A 19,227-nucleotide genomic window follows, 5' to 3' on the forward strand; every position below is an offset into this window, starting at 1 on the left:
GTTATATTGACATAACCTGAAAGGCCGCTCAGCAAGGAAGAAGCCACTGCTCCAAAACCGCCATATCCTTTTGGAGAAATGTCCTCTGGTTTGATGAAACAAAAATAGAACTGTTTGGCCATAATGACCATCATGTTTGGAGGAAAAAGGAGGAGGCTTGCAAGCCGAAGAACACCATCCCAACCGTGAAGCACGGAGGTGGCAGCATCATGTTGTGGGGATGCTTTGCTGCAGGAGGGACTGGTGCACTTTACAAAATAGATGGCATAATGAGGAAGGAAAATGATGTGGATATATTGAAGCAACATCTCAAGACATCAGTCAGGAAGTTAAAGCTTGGTCGCAAATGGGTCTTCCAAATGGACAATGACCCCAAGCATACCTCCAAAGTTGTTGCAAAATGGCTTAAGGATAACAAAGTCAAGGTATTGGAATGGCCATCACAAAGCCCTGACCTCAACCAGATAGAAAATGTGTGGGTAGAATTGAAAAAGCGTGTGCGAGCAAGGAGGCCTACAAACCTGACTCAGTTACACCCGCTCTGTCAGCAGGAATGGGCTAAAATTCACCCAACTTATTGTGGGAAGCTTATGGAATGCCACCCAAAAAGTTTGACCCAAGTTAAAACATTTAAAGGCAATGCTACCAAATACCAATTGAGTGTATGTAAACTTCTGACCCACTGGGAATAAAATATTAAATAAATCATTCTCTCTACTATTGTTCTGACATTTCACATTCTTAAAATGAAGTGGTGATCCTAACTGACCTAAAACAGGGAATATTTACTAGGATTAAATGTCAGGAATTTTGAAACTGAGTTTAAATGTATTTGGCTAAGGTGTATGTAAACTTCTGTATATAGGGCAGGTTATCAAGGACGTGATGGAGTCCAGGTGAGTGTCATTATGCACGTAACAATGATGACAGGTGTGCGCCATAACGAGCAGCCTGGTGACCTAGAGGCCGGAGAGGGAGCACACGTGACAGCTATGGATATTGATTACTGCATTGTTGGGCTTGGAGCTTGCAAGAGATGCATTTCACTGAACTTGTGCACGTGACATTAAACATGTTAACTTGAATTCACCTTAGTGGACAACTCAACCAAAATGTAAATCCAAACTAGACGTTGAACTGACGTCTGTGCCCAGTGGGTGGGTAGCTTCTCTTACTTCACAACACAAAAAGCAGGATATAAGCTCACAGCCAAGTACACTTTCTCACATGTGTTTTTTTTATAATCATATCAAAATAGAATTAAGTGGCAATTTTCACAACATTCATTTTTTGATAACTCAAAACAAAACAGACAATAACTAATTACAGTTGAAAGAAGGCATTCTGGAATATGCCACTTTTTCTATATTTGGCTGGTAGTTAGGTTATTTGAAGTGAGCAAACTATACCAGAAAGGTGACCTGCAGTGGCCCACACACAAGCACTGAGCTTCTTTGCTTGACACATCTAACCCATGCTGATTTTATTATCTGAAACTTTTATCAGGGCACTTCTTCTCTTCAAATTGTAGTGTTAGATTGTTCACCAAATAGTTTTACTAAACTTCCCTGTAAAATCCATAGGATACTAATAAACAAAGCTCAAACCCTTTTTTTTTTAGGACAACTTACTGTTAATCGATATTAAATGTCAACATTTTGTAGCAAAGGGGTGTTAAAACTAGGATTACTGTCACACTGTATGATTTCTCCACAATCCCTGCTTTAGCTGGGTCACGATACTGCGGTCTCAGTCTGGGGCGTGTTTGTGTGTGCTGTCACAAACTGACAGAGAGAGTGCATAGTGCATAATTATCTGTGTTAAAAATGACAATGGCGCCTATTCCAGTACCCTTGCTGTGTCTGTCTGCCTTTATTAAATAAAGCAACACACAGACTCAGGATACACAAGGTCTGATTCTCTACTGTTCACTAAGCAGACAAGGACTGGTTAGCAATGAGCATTGTGAATAAGGGACTACCTGACTTATGGATTCATGAGTGTTAGTGATCAAACACATAAATATGATTCTGTTCACATACTTACAATTACTCTAACACTCAAACGGGCATACACACTCAAATTCTACACACGCTTGAGCACAGACATGCACATACACATGCACACCCACATTGACACACAAAGTTATACAACGACACAAAGTCATTACCATAACTTGTCTATCATACAGACAGTGAATGGCAGGCAACAGACAACACCTTTTCCCTTTTCAAAGCTTTTCATTGTAGTTACATTGGGCTCAATTCAATCAGATCCGTGTTCGCGTTAGCCTGTTGTTTTGGCGATTTAGGGCTGTCAAATCCGTAAGTGGCTCCCGGCATTATACCTAAAGTCTCATTAACAGAAATGCTTTGCAGCCTTGTTTACAAGTTGGAACACTGAGTTGTAATCTACACCTTGATTAGGATGATAGAAATCCTAATGTTTAATTCGTTTTTAATTTGAGTGTAATTATTTCCCCATAGACTACACTTTATTTTCTGACTTTGAGCCAATTTGACGGCGCCAATCCTCCTCTAAAACCGCCAAAACATCCGGCTGTCTGCTATCGTCAGATAATGCTTGATCTGATTGAATCTAGACTATGGCCTGTGTGCACAAAGGCTGACAGCTCAAATTATATTGAGACCGGAAGAGGGGTCGATATTTCAACCCCCAAAATGCTTCATATGTAGTAATCCTATTGATAATGAACACAGGAGACCTATGTGATATAAGGAATAAATAATGTTAAAGACAGACATAAAGGTGTAATGCAACCCCTGCATAGCACCTTGCATCTTTAACCACACTCTCCGAAACAAGTGCGGAAGCCTCAGCTGAACATGAGAATGGTAACCTGTGCATTAATTGTTGATGGAGTTCCAGTGTTTCAGATCAAATTAAATACAATTAAATATCTTGATAGAAAATGAGATTCGACATTGACGAGATGTGTAGTTCTATAGCCCTCCCTTAGTGTGGGAATGGAACATATAGAGAAGCTTAAGTACAATGTAGGGATACTGCTCGCATCAGTCAAGACGACCAGTCATTCCAACAGTCCTAGCTCATATTAATGTCATCATTTCTTTCCCATTGTCCCTGTAATATCTGCTCGTCATGGTATTTTCCTGGTCCTCTTCCAGTGTATCCTTTCTAGTCGGAAAAAGAAAATGTATTCTTCCATGTCGGAACCCAGTGAGCAACATTTTTAAAATATGTACTTTTGAAATATATTTTCAATCAAAAACACATATTTTCAGCATCTCCTGCTCATAGAAAAATGGGAGATTTGGACGGACATATAAAAAAAAATGCTCTCTCTCCTCTCGTTGACAAGCGTGATCAGTCCACTTCTTGTGAGTTATAATGAACCCATGCCTCAGAAGAGCATACAAAGAGTTTTTAACCGACTTGCTCTCTACGGACAGGAGTGGTTTTACTACGCCGTTGAAAAGTCATGAGGGAGGTCCAATAGCGCTGTCCAGCAACAGTCCAACATCCTTGTGAACGTTCCAACGTTCTTCCAGTGTTCCAATGATATCTCCCAAAGTCCTAATGTTGTTTGAATGTTCTGTTCCAACGTTCCACTGTTCTTGATCCGACTGGAGGAACATCTTGTTGTTAAAAGGAGATCATTTTTTGACGGATCAGACAAATGTTGATGGATCACCTCAGCCTCGTATGCATTTACATCCCATTCTTCTTGTCCCATATTTCTTTCTGTCCAAGGGTTGTTTTGGGTTCACCAGACAATCATTAGTACTATTAGGGAATACCTCACGGTCACAGGATGCGCAGGTTACTGACACATGAATATAAACTCATAAGAAAGGAATTAGCTGCTCGGTGTCGCCACTGGATTGTCCAGAACAAAGACCGAGCGCCTCACTCCCTGGATGAGAAGGAGAAACAGATATATATTTTTAAATGGTTACATTCTAGACCAGGCTCGTAGTTTTTGTATATGAATATACACTTTTCTTTGGAAATTATTTGAAAGGATTAGGAAAGTATTTGAAAACTGTGTGTAAATACTTTCCCCCAAAAAGTATTTTAAAGTGTTGGTATTTGAAAGTACTTGGAAAGTATTTGAATGGGTTTGGAAGTATTTATGTTAGAACGGATAGAAACTCTCTTACCTGCAGAGAGATTGTAGGTTCTACATTAGCATTGCTCTCATTGCAGCCTTGCTGATGCGCTTGCGGTTGTTCTTCCTCATTCTCTTCCTAGGTGGGCCGGGCCGAGCAGGTGGCCGGGGACCAGCCAGGTCTGAGGGCGCTCGCGTTGAAGTGGGCGACACTGTGTCTGGGAGAACAAGAATGCAGTTTGGAATACAATTTAAACTGAGAAACATAAGTCCAAAACACATGCTAGCTCACAATGTTCTCTGTCTACCTGTTCTTTGTGTGGTGGTTTGAGTTTGATGATGTTTATGATTAGGCCGAGGGTACTTCTGCTCCTCTTCTTCTTGCTGTTGTTTCTGTTGCTCCCGTCTCAGGTGCAGTCTCACCTTCTCATCGTCCAGTCTCCTGTGGAGTAACAACAGCTCCTTCCTCTCCTCCTCCAGCTTCTCCTGTTCCAGTTGGAGAGCGTGCTGGAGCCTCCTCTCTGAATCGGGGGTCTCATTGTCTTTACGTCTTTGATCGGCTTCCTCAAGGGGAGGGAATCTGCTCTCGGGCCTCTGATTGGTTTCCTCCGTAGGATAGAATCTCTGTTCCATTCTTTGATTGGCTCCCTCTCTGCTTTTGGTTTCTTCTGAGGAGGAGTTGGTCCCATGTCGCTGTTGCTTTGATGTGTTGGTGCGTAGCGAGGGACTCTGTGTTTGTGTGGGTTGTCTATGTGTCTCCTGGTCTCCCCCCTCACTGAGACTCAGACTTCCCTGCTGCCTATCTCCCCTACTGACATTACCCTCAGTGATGTTAAATAGTGTGTCCCCTCGTGTCTCGACCCCGTCTCTCTTCTCGTGGTCAAGTTGTGCCATGTCGATGTCCATTGCGGTTGTAGTGCCGCTGACACCACTACTGTCTCTCCCCTCCTCCATGTCATCGTGATGTCGACGTTCGGTCCACTCCTTAGCTCCCAGCTGGCTGGTGGCGTTAAGTACCCACTGAGGATCCATCTTGTCATGGTCTAGCCCATAGCCCCCTTTCCCCGCCCCTGCGTCTGAGGAGGTGTCCTTGGGGTTCCAGTGCTGGTCCAGCAGGTCTTCCAGCTGGATCCTCTGGTTGTGCTTCAGCTCATCTCTGCGGTGCAGTTCCTCCTTGGATCTGGCCTTGGCTGGATGCCCCTCTCCTTTGTTGTCTTTCTGCTGTCTGCGGGGCGTGGACTTCTTCTTGGGGACGGCCGGGGGGCGAGGGGCGGGCTGGCAGCGACACTCCACATGGTCGTGGACCGAGACGACGGCCTTGGAGTAGTTGGGCCGCTTCTCCACGTACTGGATCTTCATCACCTAGTGAGGAGGAGGTGGAGGAGATTAGCTCCGCGGAAGTGCAGAATTCAAAATGACTAAACCGCTTAAAAAATAAAAAAAACATGTAATGACTAACCTGTTATTTGACCAGGTAGGCCTAAGTTAGCTGTGAATATTCTCTACAGAAACAACCTGGGCAAAAGTTTCAGGGTAGGGGACATGGGTTGAGATGGGGGGTGGTGAATATGTACCTGTAGGTGCCTGGTGTGCGTCAGCACGGGAACACACTGCAGGCTCTTGGTGTTGCAGCAGCCGGAGCATCGCTGTACTTCTACACAGGGAGGCCACAACATGAAGTTGGCGTTGCTGCGGTCCAACATGGCACGGGTCACCTCCATCACCTCTGTCCTCACCTTACATAACGCCTGCTGAGCCGGCTGGGCGTCTGAGACAACAAAGACAAACAGACCATTTAAAACGTTTTTTTTTTAAAGTCACATATAACTTAAAGGTTTCATAAGATGGGACAGTGTACATTAATCAACATATCAGACACATAATTGTAAATGTGCTGGAGTTAGCCTCAGGCTTAATGTTAAAAGCATACCCTCTACACTGCTCAGTGCCTACAAAACAGCCAGCACATAGGCCTCAAAATGTAGAAAACATTTAGTTTACACTAATTATACTTACACTGTTTATATTACTTATGCTGTTTAAAGAAATCACATGCTATTGAAACAGTGAAACAGTGTATGCATGAGTCTCCATACTGTACTTGCTGCAGGTGAACTATTTGGAGTGTAACTTGGAGTTGCACGTCGTATTTGTGTTTGTTCAGCAAATAACTAATGAATCGGTGACATACTTTAGATGTTTCTTTACCAAAACATGCATTGCGCAACTCAGTTTGGATTAGATACAGCTGTCCAAAACCACCCAAGTCAACATGAGTGACGGAAATATATATTATAGCCTAGTGTCAGAGAAATATGAGGAAGGTGCAAACTCACCCAGTCTCCTTGGTAGTCGGTTGCTAGTGTTGTTGGAGTGTTGTCCACTGGGCAAAAAATCTTCCGAAATATCCTCATCTGAGAAAAAAAACAATACACTCCAATATTAGTTTACAGATCGAATCAACTCATTACTTCAATTGTTTATTGTTATGACTTTTACTCCGTGTGTGCGTGTGTGTGCTCGCACGCGTCTGTGTATGGTGCATGTGTGTGTTTATGAGAGATTTTGAAGCATTGTTTATGTTTAACTTCCCTGTAATATATGTCTGTGTGGGAATTTGTTTCTGTCATAACCTCATTGTTTGTATGTTTTTGTACCTTGAGACGTTGAATACTTCACTCTTTGTTTCTCTTATCTCGTTGAGTTTGTATATACTGTTTACTGTGTGTGATGTTCGCTATTCAATGATGGGAATCAAATCTGGGCAATATGTGTGTCTATTTAAGAAGTCTTTCTGCCCTCTGTGCCCCTGTGGGTCTGACGGTTTGTCTGTTAGTCAGTCTGTTAGATTCTGTTTGTAGTATTTTACTGTGTGTGATTTTCGCCTGTCCCTGTTGGGAATGAAATCTGGGCATCATGTGACAACGTTTTCATTATTTTTCCCTCAGTCTCTGTTGGTCGGGTTAGTTAGTCTGAGAGAGCCTCCATCTCTTGGCGTGACCAGTGTGTCTGGTTTGCTTGTGATCCTGTACAGCGCAGTTGATAGAGTATTAGGCTTCGGAAACCAGGATGTGGGTTTGAATCCCGGGGCAACCTGTACGTTAAAATATATGCATCTATGACAGTAGGTCTCTTTGTAAGCAAATTCTGCTAAATGGCATAGGTATGTTGATGAGTATCAGTATAGTACAACGTTAGAGATATTTACCTATGGAGTCACTGAGCAGCAGCAGCTGTAGGTCCTCTATGGAAGAGATAGGGTTGCCCCTAACCAGCTCCACCAAACCTGGAGGGAGAGGATCCCCCTGAGAGAAAGAGATAAGACAGGAATAAAATTAGATTCTCCCAAATCTGATATTTTCTCAGCTTCCCAATTTATTGTGTAGATACGGAATGAAAGGGACAACAGCAGTGGTACATGAAAGCTCCCAAGTGGCGCAGCGGTCTAAAGCACTGCATCTAAGTGCTAAAGGCGTCACTACAGACACCCTGGTTTGAATATAGGCTTTATCACAACCGGCCGTGATTGGGAGTCCCATAGTCATCTGGGTTTGGCCGGTGTAGGCTGTCATTGTAAATAAGAATTTGTTCTTAACTGACTTGCCTAGTTAAATAAGTACTTTTTTTTATTTCAATTTTTTTTTAAAGTAAAAATACTTTAAAGTACTACTTAAGTAATTTGTGGGGGTATCTGTATTTTACTTTACCATTTCTGAAATGATTTACTTTTACTTCACTACATTCCTAAAGAAAATAATGTGTTTTTTACCCCATACATTTTCTCTGGTTAGGGGGTAACCCGACTTACCCCCCCTAATCATAAATTAAACAAGAGGATGAAGGAAATGGCTGCTTGGATTCACAATGGCCACTAAGAGGGGGTGAATGACTATTGGCCTTGTGTCACCTCATCTGCTAATACTTAGGGGTCACAGGAGTCAGGAAGGGTTCAGGAAGTAGTGGGGGATGGAGTGATTGAGAGGAGGAGGAGGAGAGGTGGATCAGAACAGAGAGATGGACATCAGGGGGAATTATGGAGGGGTGAATGAAGAAAGGAGAAGAAGTTGCATCGATGGAGATATTAACTCTTACTAGCTGGGTCTACTGTTTGACCTATTGGGTTCGAATCCTGGGTCTCCTGCACACCACAAAACTGGGTTAGCCTGTTGAGCTAGTGTCTAGGCATTAATTCAGGGAGCTAACACAAGCCGAACGACCTCTGTCTGTTGCATTAATTCATTCAGTTTCTTGTGAGAATAAGCCGAAGCCCTTTGGGGAGCGCTTTGAGGAGGAAGAAGCCAACTGTGAACGGCATTCACACACTATTCATGTACATACGATTGACTTTTCCCCATTGTTGTTGGGCATTGCACAAAGTCAAGTCATACCAAAGGAAAATGCCATGAGTTAAATTAACATCTCTATTTATGTAGTGATGCCCCTGAGGAGCCATCCCAGTGATTTCCTCTCCTTGGCCCCAGTCTAAGGCTGAGGCCCTAAAAGCACCTACTTCCTTAATGCACTACTTTTGACCAGAGCCATATGGGCCCTGGTCAAAAGTAGTGCCCTCTAAAGTGAATAGGGTGGCATTTGGGGCGCATTCAAATTGTGCTGGCTGCACACTATGGTCTGGGCCTTTGTTCATAGGGTGGCCACTGTCATGGCGATTTGTGTCTGAGCAGGAAAAATTAAATAAACACTTTACCCTGTGCAACTGCTAAACAAACCTGGCGTAAACAGAAAATCATAACATTTACCCTATAATACCAAAGGAGTCCAGGAGTTACTCTAAATCAAAACTCTAAATCACATGCACGCTCACACACACACACACACACACACACACACAAATAAGCATCTGACTGAGTCACATGTGGAAGTTCTGGAACAGTCAGTGTCTTCTAAAATCTACGGTCATTCTGCTGATCACACAGGCTGAGACAGGCACTTATTTTAGAGCGTTCATACAGTAGATCTCCATCTCTCTGAACAGAGACAGGCCCAGGTTGCATCTCAACTGGTATCATACATACTGTAGTGCACTAATTTTGACCAGACCCCTATCGGACTTAAGTAGTGCACTAAACAGAGAATACAGTGCCATCTGGGAAAAGCCCTAGTGATGTTTCATGGGAAGTGGGTTGAGCTGAGGAATGCCAGGTACAGGCTATAGGAGTAGAGAGGTAAGGAGTAATGATACATAATTATGGGTCTAGTTTTTCTGCCTGCCAGCATGCAAGTGTATATACACACACACACACATACAAATGCACAAACGCATGCACACACACACACATATGGGTGAACATGTGCACACTGCACATTCTCACATGCAATCCCTAAAACCATGCCTATGAGCACATGGTTTATACATATGTTTATAGGAACACACACAAACATATTCAGACATTACATTATACAGCTAGACTCCATTCAGTGGGATATATATAAATGACTGAGCGGTTTCCTTTCTCTCCGGCAAGTGAGTTAGGACACATGAATCTATTTCATTTCCGGGACACACTTGTGGACTTGTTTACGTGCTGCTATGCGGTTAGTTGTTTTTACTTTTTAATAATAGTTTAATATATTTTTTTTTTTTTCCCTAGCTGGACATTTTTCAATCAACTTTTTCCCCCCGGATGCTTTATCTGGACATGGTTCTATACGACCTCCACCTGCCAAAGCTAAGTAGTAACATTAACATTATGCCTTCTAATTGTAGTCGCTGTGCTCATAATATACAGGATAACTATCGCCTTATGGTGAGGATAGCCGTGCTCCAAGCCCAGCTTCAGACGCAATCGTTAGGCAAGGGTAATTTAAGTGTAGGAAAGGATGAAACAGCATCTGTGCCACCAATAAGTACAGATAGTAGTATAAATCCCCTCACACAGTCCCTGCAGCTGGACAATTATCTCATGGCTTCTGGAGGGAAATGCTGTAGGAATGCTTAACCGGTGTCGCTCATTCAGCCGACAGAAACTTTCAACCGGTTCTCCCTATTAAGCAACGATCCGGAGTCATAGGCCGAGCCTTCTCTGGTCTCTCCTCCACCTGTTACAGGGTCTGAGACGCCAAAGCATCCCACCATTTAGCTCTGACAAATTGAAAACCCTAGTCATTGGAGACTCCATTATTACCTGCAGTATTAGACTTAAAAATAATCATCTAGTACACTGTTTACCAGGGGGCAGAGCTACCAACGTTAAGGCTAATCTGAAGATGGTGCTGGCTAAGGCTAAAACTGGTGTGTAGAGTGTAGAGAGTATAGGGATATTGTTATTCACGTCGGCACCAACGATGTTAGGATGAAACAGTCAGAGGTCACCAAGAGCAACATAGCTTCAGCGTGTAAATCAGCTAGAAAGATGTGTTGGCATCGAGTAATTGTCTCAGGCCCCCTCCCAGTTAGGGGAAGTGATGCGCTCTACAGCAGTCTCACAACTCAATCGTTGGTTGAAAACGTTTCTGCCCCTCCCAAAATATAGAATTTGTAGATAATTGGCCCTCTTTCTGGGACTCACCCACAAACAGGACCAAGCCTGGCCTGCTGAGGAGTGACGGACTCCATCCTAGCTGGAGGGGTGCTCTCATCTTATCTATGAACATAGAAAGGGCTCTAACTCCTCAAGCTCCACAATGAGAGAGTGCAGGTCAGGCTGTTAGCCAGCCTGCCAGCTTAGTGGAGTCTGCCACTAGCACAGTCAGTGTAGTCAGCTCAGCTATTCCCATTGAGACTGTGTCTGTGCCTCAATCTAGGATGGGCAAAACTAAACATGGCGGTGTTCGCTCTAGCAATCTCACTGGAACAAAGACCTCCTCCATTCCTCTCATTATTGAAAGAGATTGTGATATCTCATATCTCAAAATAGGGCTACTTAATGTTAGATCCCTCACTTCCAAGGCAGTTATAGTCAATGAACTAATCACTGATCATAATCTTGATGTGATTGGCCTGACTGAAACATGGCTTAAGACTGATGAATTTACTGTGTTTAAATGAGGCCTCTCCTCCTGGTTACACTAGTGACCATATCCCCTGCGCATCCCGCAAATGCTGAGGTGTTGCTAACATTTACGATAGTAAATTTCAATTTACAAAAACAAAATTACAGCATTTTTGTCTTTTGAGCTTCTAGTCATGAAATCTATGCAGCCCACTCAATCACTTTTTGTAGCTACTGTTTCCAGGGTTCCTGGGCCATATACAGCGTTCCGCACTGAGTTCCCTGAATTCCTATCGGACCTTGTAGTCATGGCAGATAACATTTACATTTTTGTTGACTTTAATATTCACGTGGAAAAGTCCACAGACCCACTTCAAAAGGCTTTGGTTTTGTCCAACATGTCTAGAGACCTACTCACTGCCACAGTCATACTCTGGACCTAGTTTTGTTCTGTGGAATAAATATTGTGGAGCTTAATGTTGTTCCTCGTAATCCTGGGCTATCAGACCACCATTTTATTACGTTTGCAATCGCAAGAAATAATCTGCTCAGACCCCAAACAAGGATCATTAAAAGCCGTGCTATAAATTCTCAGACAACCCAAAGATTCCTAGATGCCCTTCCAGACTCCCTCCACCTACCGAAGGACGTCAGAGTATAAAAATCGGTTAACCACCTGACTGAGGAACTAAATTTAACCTTGCGTAATACCCTAGATGCAGTCGCACTCCTAAAAACAAAAAACATTTGTCATAAGAAACTAGCTCCCTGGTATACAGAAAATACCCGAGCCCTGAAGCAAGCTTCCAGAAAATTGGAAGGGAAATGGCGCTACAACAAACTGGAAGTCTTCCGATAGCTTGGAAAGAGAGTACCGTGCAGTATCAAAAAAGAGCCTTCACTGCTGCTCAATCATCCTATTTTTCCAACTTAATTGAGGAGAATAATAACAATCCAAAATGTATTTTTGATACTGTTGCAAAGCTAACTAAAAAGCAGCATTCCCCAAGAGAGGATGACTTTCACTTCAGCAGTGATTCAATTCATGAACTTCTTTGACAAAAATATCATGATCATTAGAAAGCAAATTACGGACTCCTCTTTAAATTTGCGTATTTCTCCAACGCTCAGTTGTCCTGAGTCTGCACAACACTGCCAGCACCTAGGAACAAGACACTCAAGTTTTTTAATATTATATCTCTTGACACATTGATGAAAATAGTCATGGCCTCAAATCCTGCATACTGGACCATATTCCAACTAAACTACTGAAAGAGCTGCTTCCTGTGCTTGGCCCTCCTATGTTGAACATAATAAACGGCTCTCTATCCACCGGATGTGTACCAAACTCACAAAAAGTGGCAGTAATAAAGCCTCTCTTGAAAAAGCCAAACCTTGAACCAGAAAAATATAAAAAACTATCGGCCTACATCGAATCTCCCATTCCTCTCAATTTTTTTTAAAAAAGCTGTTGTGCAGCAAGTCACTGCCTTCCTGAAGACAAACAATGTTTACGGAATGCTTCAGTCTGGTTTTAGACCCCATCATAGCACTGAGACTGCATTCGTGAAGGTGGTAAATTACCTTTTAATGGTGTCAGATCAAGGCCATGCATCTGTCCTCATGCTCCTAGACCTTAGTGCTGCTTTTGATACCATTGATCACCACATTGTTTTGGAGAGATTGGAAACCCAAATTGGTCAACACGGACAAGTTCTGGCTTGGTTTAGATCTTATCTGTCGGAAAGATATCAGTTTGTCTCTGTGGATGGTTTGTCCTCTGACAAATCAACTGTAAATGTTGGTGTTCCTCAAGGTTCCGTTTTAGGACCACTATTGTTTTCACTATATATTTTACCTCTTGGTGATGACATTTGGAAACATAATGTTAACTTTCACTGCTCTGCAGACAATACACAGCTGTACATTTTGATGAAACATGGTGAAGCCCCAAAATTGCCCTCCCTGGAAGCCTGTGTTTCAGACATAAGGAAGTGGATGGCGGCAAATGTTTTACTTTTAAACTCGGACAAAACAGAGATGCTAGTTCTAAGTCCCAAGAAACAAAGAGATCTTCTGTTGGATCTGACAATTAATAATATTACCGGGGCTGAGTCTCAAATGAAACGGTGAAGGAACTTTGTGTTACTATGGACGCTGATCTCTCTTTTGACGAACATATCAAGACATATCTGAACATATCCATCTATGTAACATTGCAAAAATCTGAAACTTTCTGTCCAAAAATTATGCAGAAAAATGAACCCATGCTTTTGTCACTTCTAGATTAGACTACTGCAATGCTCTACTTTCCGGCTACATGGATGAAGCACTAAATAACCTTCAGTTAGTGCTTAACACGGCTGCTAGAATCTTGACTAGAATCCAAAAATGTGATTATATTACTCCAGTGCTAGTCGCTCTACACTGGCTTCCTGTTAAGGCTAGGGCTGATTTCAAGATTTTACTGCTAACCTACAAAGCCTTACATGGGCTTGCTCCTACCTATCTTTCCGATTTGGTCCTGCCATACATACCTACATGTACGCTGCAGTCACAAGATGCAGGCGTCCTTACTGTCCCTAGAATTTCTGAGCAAGAGGATAAATAACAATATGGGGATGAGGTAGTTGGGTGTGCTATTTACAGATTGGCTGTGTACAGGTACAAGCTGCTCTGACAGCTGATGCTTAAAGTTAGAGGGAGATATAAGACTCCAGTTTCAGTGATTTTTGCAATTCGTTCCAGTCATTGGCAGCAGAGAACTGTAAGGAAAGGCGGCCAAAGGAAGTGTTGGCTTTGGGGATGACCAGTGAAATATACCTGCTGGAGCGCGTGCTACGGGTGGGTGTTGCTATGCTGACCATTGAGCTGAGATAGGCGGGGCTTTACCTAGCAAAGACTTATAGATGACCTGGAGCCAGTGGGTTTGGCGACGAATATGTAATGAGAGCCAGCCAACGAGAGCACACTGGTCGCAGTGGTGGGTAGTAACCCACTTGAGTGGTGGATGGTAACCCACTCAACCCACTTGAGTGTCCGGGTTGGCGCCCCCCTCGAATTTGTGCCGTGGGGGAGATCTTTGTGGGTTATACTATCCCTTGTCTCAGGGTAGTAAGTTGGTGGTTTGAAGATATCCCTCTAGTGGTGTGGGGTGTGGCGGCTGTGCTTTGGCAAAGTGGGTGGGTTATACCCTGTCTGGTTGGCCCTGTCCGGGGGTATTTTCGGACGGGGCCACAGTGTTTCCCGAGCCCTCCTGTCTCAGCCTCCAGTATTTATGCTGCAATAGTTCGTGTTGGGTGGCTAAGATCAGTCTGTTATATCTGGAGTTATATCCGGTGTCCTGTGTGAATTTAAGTATGTTCCCTCTCTCTCTTTCTCTCTTCTCTCAGAGGACAGTGCCTCAGGACTACCTGGCCTGATGACTTCTTGCTGTCCACAGTCCACCTGCTGCTGCTCCTGTTTCAACTGTTCTGCCTGCGACTATGGAACCCTGACCTGTTCACCGGACTTGCTACTATGTCCCGGGCCTGCTGTTTTTGACTCTCTCTCTCTCTACCGCACCTGCTGTCTCTAACTCTGAATGATCGGTTATGAAAAGCCAACAGACATTTACTCCTGAAGTTCTGACCTGTTGCACCCTCTACAACCACTGTGAGTATTATTATTTGACCCTGCTGGTCATCTATGAACATTTGAACATCTTGGCGATGTGCTGTAATCTCCACCCAGCACAGCCAGAAGAGGACTGGCCACCCCTTAGAGCCTGGTTCCTCTCTAGGTTTCTTCCTAGGTTCCTACCTTTCTAGGGAGTTTTTCCTAGCCACCGTGCTTCTACATCTGCATTGCTTGCTGTTTGGGGTTTTAGCCTGGGTTTCTGTATATCACTTTGTGACATTGGCTGATGTAAAAAGGGCTTCATAAATGCATTTGATTGATATAGATGATTGAGGGAATTCTCTGATGGTATACCTCAAAGACACCTCATATGATAACTAGCTATAGGCATATGAACACTAATACACCACTGGATGGGAGGATGTATAGATGACAGAGAACTACTTCAACTATACGTAACAATACCTTCTAATCAATCCTTACTGACACCTCCAACAACCTGTCCTCTGGGCAATTCATATGATTTGGGATGTTTTTTTTGCGTCCCTCCGAGGCTGCCTCCAAAAGCCTAGTCTTTGACATGACAAATGTGGTGGACACCACACACCACTGGCAGCTCTGGGAAAAAGACACACTAGAGGAAGTCATAGATCTGATAGCATGAAAGCAACTGAATTGCATTCAAGGAAACCCAGCAAAGCATTCTTTTCCCATAACTGAAGACTGTGTGTGTATATTGTCATAGTCAGAGCTTCGTTTCACTACAGTCCCTTCCCACAGCCACTACTGCCAATTCCTGTGAATGTCCCAAAGATGGTCCAATGTAGCTCAGCTGGTAGAGTATAGTGCTTGCAATGCCAGGATAGTTGGTTAAATTCTTGGGACCAGTAGTATATCAAATGTATGCACGCATGACTGTAAATTGTTTTGGATAAAGGTGTCCACAAAATGGCATATATACTGAGTGTACAAAACATTAAGAACACCTTCCTAACATTGAGTTGCACCCCCTCACCCCCTCCCGTCTTTTGCTCTCAGAACAGCCTCAATTCGGTGGGACATGGACTCTACAATGTGTTGAAAGCGTTCCACGGGGATAATGGCCCATGTTGACTCCAATGCTTCCCACAGTTGTGAAGTTGGCTGGATGTCCTTGGGTGGGGGACCATTATTGATACACACTCTAAACTTGTGAAAAACTCAGCAGAGTTGCAGTTCTTGACACAAACCAGTGCTCCAGGCACCTACTAACATACCCCGTTCAAAGGCACTTAAATATTTTGTATTGTCCATTCATCCTCTGAATGGCACATATATACAATCCAGGTCTCAATTGTCTCAAGGCTTAAAAATCCTCCTTTAACCTGTTTCCTCCCCTTCATCGATACTGATTGAAATCGATTTAACAAAGTGACATCAATAAGGCATTATAGCTTTCACCTGGATTTGCCTGGTCAGTCTATGTAATGGAAAGAGCAGGTGTCCTTAGTGTTTTGTACACTCAGTGTATATTATTATATTAAAGTTATGGCCTTTTTGGCCTCTTCTCAAGCCTATCAAAATGAGACCCTCATACTTTAATTATATCGCCTCTCTTAAAGATAACCATAAGGGGACAGGACTCACCATGGTATAATTCACCATGCACTTGACATGTGTCATATGCAGGATGTATCCTGGGAAAGGAACTTGTAGGATACTTGCTGTGTATGCCACGATACAAAGTACATAGAATCGACTCTAGCAGTCAAGACGAAGCCCCTCTCTCCTTGAGTTAAATTTTTTTTTCCTATTCTTTTTAATGACTCAAGACAATAGTCAGCCATAGCATGATTAGAATGATTTATAGTTGTGTTGCTGTGACAAGCGCTCATCCTATTGCTAGCCTGTCGAATATCCTGTGGGCACACACACACAAACACACACATTTGGTCTTGCTTAGCTCCCAGGCATACTTCAGGATGGGTCTGGTGAGATTTTACATGGCCTCCACCTTCCACTCATATGATGTTTATCGACAGGTTTATGAGTTTAGACATCTGGAGAGGGGCCCATGTTGATCATGAGCATGTGGACAAGCGTTGGGGAGTTATGGGGCCCAACGAATGAGCGCATCATCAGAGCATGTGCCCCAAGCGTACCACAGAAAATGCAGGTTAATGGAGAAAGATTGTTATTTTCACTTTGGGATTCTGGACGATAAGAAGTTTATGTTCTGTAGATGGGTCTGCCATGTGCTGTAACTGTTCTATGGTTACCTTGCCAAGCAGGGCCCAATCGGATGTCCTCGCCATGAGGCCCTCACAGCCTGAAGTGAAACTCAGGACCGTTTCAAAATATATTTTATATAGAAGCATTAAAGCCATGAGATGAGCTGGCATAAGGTGTGGTTTAGATGATGAGCAGTTTAACTTACAAGAAGCACCTTAATTGCTATATACTTCATAATTACTCAATAATTACAAGTGCACATGTGGTTGTAGGCCACAGCCATACACTAAGTGGAGGGGTGAGGGGCCTGGTTCACATTTATTTTGTACAAAACAATATTGAATGTAACACTTTGGTGCCTTTTGTTTCGAGAGCACACAAGCCCCAGTGCAAACGTTGTTAAAATTCAATGATCCTGAAATTCAACAATGTTCAACAATTGGGCCCTGGTATCAAATATGCTCAATAATGGTCCCTAATGTTAACATTCACAGTGAAATGAAACAAAGAAAATGAACTAAACAGAAAAACATATATTTGGCAACGAACCGTTGAATGGGCAATTAGACCTACATTTCTTATTAATTGACTTCGTCACATACCTCTGCGCTGCCCGTCCGCAGACATGTCGCAAACAACGCGAGCAGCTGAACCCAAACCCACGAGCTCATCTTGCTGCCCAGGCTGGATTCTCCGCGATTGACCAAGCATTTATGGAAACAGCACGAGTCTCTCCCTCAGCACTTAAGCGCAGGGACAGCGGCTCGCTCTGTGGAATTGGAACTCCTGGCGTTGCGAGCAGACGGACACCCACGCTTGTCTCAGCAAAGTATATCCAGTCAATTAGCAATTGTTGCCTACTCAATTATACGCTTCCCACTTAGAACGTCCACTGAGCTCGAAATTCCACTGTCAGGGGACTAGGGGAGTAAGGCGACTTTTTTAAAGATGATTTGGTCCATCTTGAATTGATGTATTAAATCCCCAAGGAACTTTTTTTGTGGTGTGTTCCAAACACAATCTCCTGCGGTCGGGATGATAGTCTCAGATAGTTTGGTATCGCACAATTCGAGTCAGTAAAAGTCCTAGTGTGGAATTAAAACATCAAATGTTATAGCCGATGGCTTTAAAATAAACTTCAAACATTATCCTAAAAAAATAATCAATGTAATGAGGAAAAACATCTTCTGACCAATTTAAATGGCTTGCATACATAAAACAAAGCTTCCAAACAATATTATAGACTAGATCAGTCAAATGTTATTTACACATTAGTATAGGCTAATGCTAGGTTATCCCTCGAGACATCAACACTTTTCAAGTTGATTAAAATCCCTTTTTATGTTCCTTTTCCACGCGTTGTAGCCTTTCATGAGGTTATTCTCTCCTTATAACGCACGGTGCGCTTCTTAGCGCAGCACAAGTGTGGTAGCATACAATGGGAGTTTGCTGTCCGCTCCTTCGTCACAGGCTTATCAATAGCCAAAGCTCTCTGTGGCGCGGTGCGCGTCAGCCCTGTTCCCTCCTGATTACGCCGCTACCGCATGGGACAGGAGAGCTGATTTCCTAGAGTTTGTACAGTATCTCTCCCGCCCCCTGAAGGCAGGGCCTATATAAAAAGGACTGACTGGGCTACTGCGTCTTGACGGAAAGGTCTTAAAGGAGAAGTCTGGTATGAGTTATTGCAAGAGGTTATGTCTGCAATCATGTGTTAAAAGCTGCAATATGTATTTTTTGGGGGCGACCCAACCAAATTCACACAGAAATGTGTGTTATAGATCTGTCATTCTCATTGAAAGCAAGTTTAAGACGCAGTAGATATGTTCTACATGCCCCATTTCTAAGCTTTCCGTTCTTAAGTTTCGTTTTTGCATCTTTTACTTTCGGTTTTGTACACCAGCTTCAAACAGCTGAAAATATAATATTTTTGGTTATGGAAAATATGTTTCACAGCGGTTTAGATGGTACAAAGATTCTCTACACTACTCTACACTTGCTTGTTTGTCAAATAAACTGAAATTAGGTGAACTATTAGAATTTTAGCAACCAGGAAATGGCGATTTCAGCATACTTTTAATAGCCTATTAGCACAGATGTTTGTAAGTACTGTAAAACAAATCCTGTTAATGTCATGGTTAATTACTGTATAATCAGCAGTAACATACTTATAAACTGAATATAGTATATTACCATAAATTACATTGCAGTGTGGGAAAAATGTATACTTCGGGGAAATATTTTGTGTATTTTGGAATATTAATGTAAAAAATGCTGCATAACATACAGTAGCAGTTCACTTACTGTATTTGTGAATATTCAAATAAATAGGCCAGACTTAAAGCATACAGGCAACAA

General features: G+C 42.9%; 1 protein-coding gene across 1 annotated transcript; it reads right to left on the bottom strand.

Moving 5' to 3' along the window:
- Positions 1-1,219: 1,219 nt before the first annotated feature.
- Positions 1,220-18,502, bottom strand: LOC110486124 (uncharacterized). Its single transcript, XM_021557493.3, has 7 exons — positions 17,475-18,502; positions 7,302-7,398; positions 6,430-6,507; positions 5,668-5,861; positions 4,402-5,455; positions 4,146-4,311; positions 1,220-3,898 (listed from the first exon to the last, which is right to left on the bottom strand). Exons 1-6 carry the CDS (start codon positions 17,541-17,543, stop codon positions 4,166-4,168), a joined length of 1,638 nt encoding a protein of 545 aa, XP_021413168.2. The 5' UTR covers positions 17,544-18,502; the 3' UTR covers positions 1,220-3,898; positions 4,146-4,165.
- Positions 18,503-19,227: the final 725 nt, after the last annotated feature.

Source organism: Oncorhynchus mykiss, chromosome 13 (genome assembly GCF_057628025.1).
Source record: "Oncorhynchus mykiss isolate SJ-2025 chromosome 13, ASM5762802v1, whole genome shotgun sequence".
NCBI classification, from domain to species: Eukaryota; Metazoa; Chordata; class Actinopteri; order Salmoniformes; family Salmonidae; genus Oncorhynchus; species Oncorhynchus mykiss.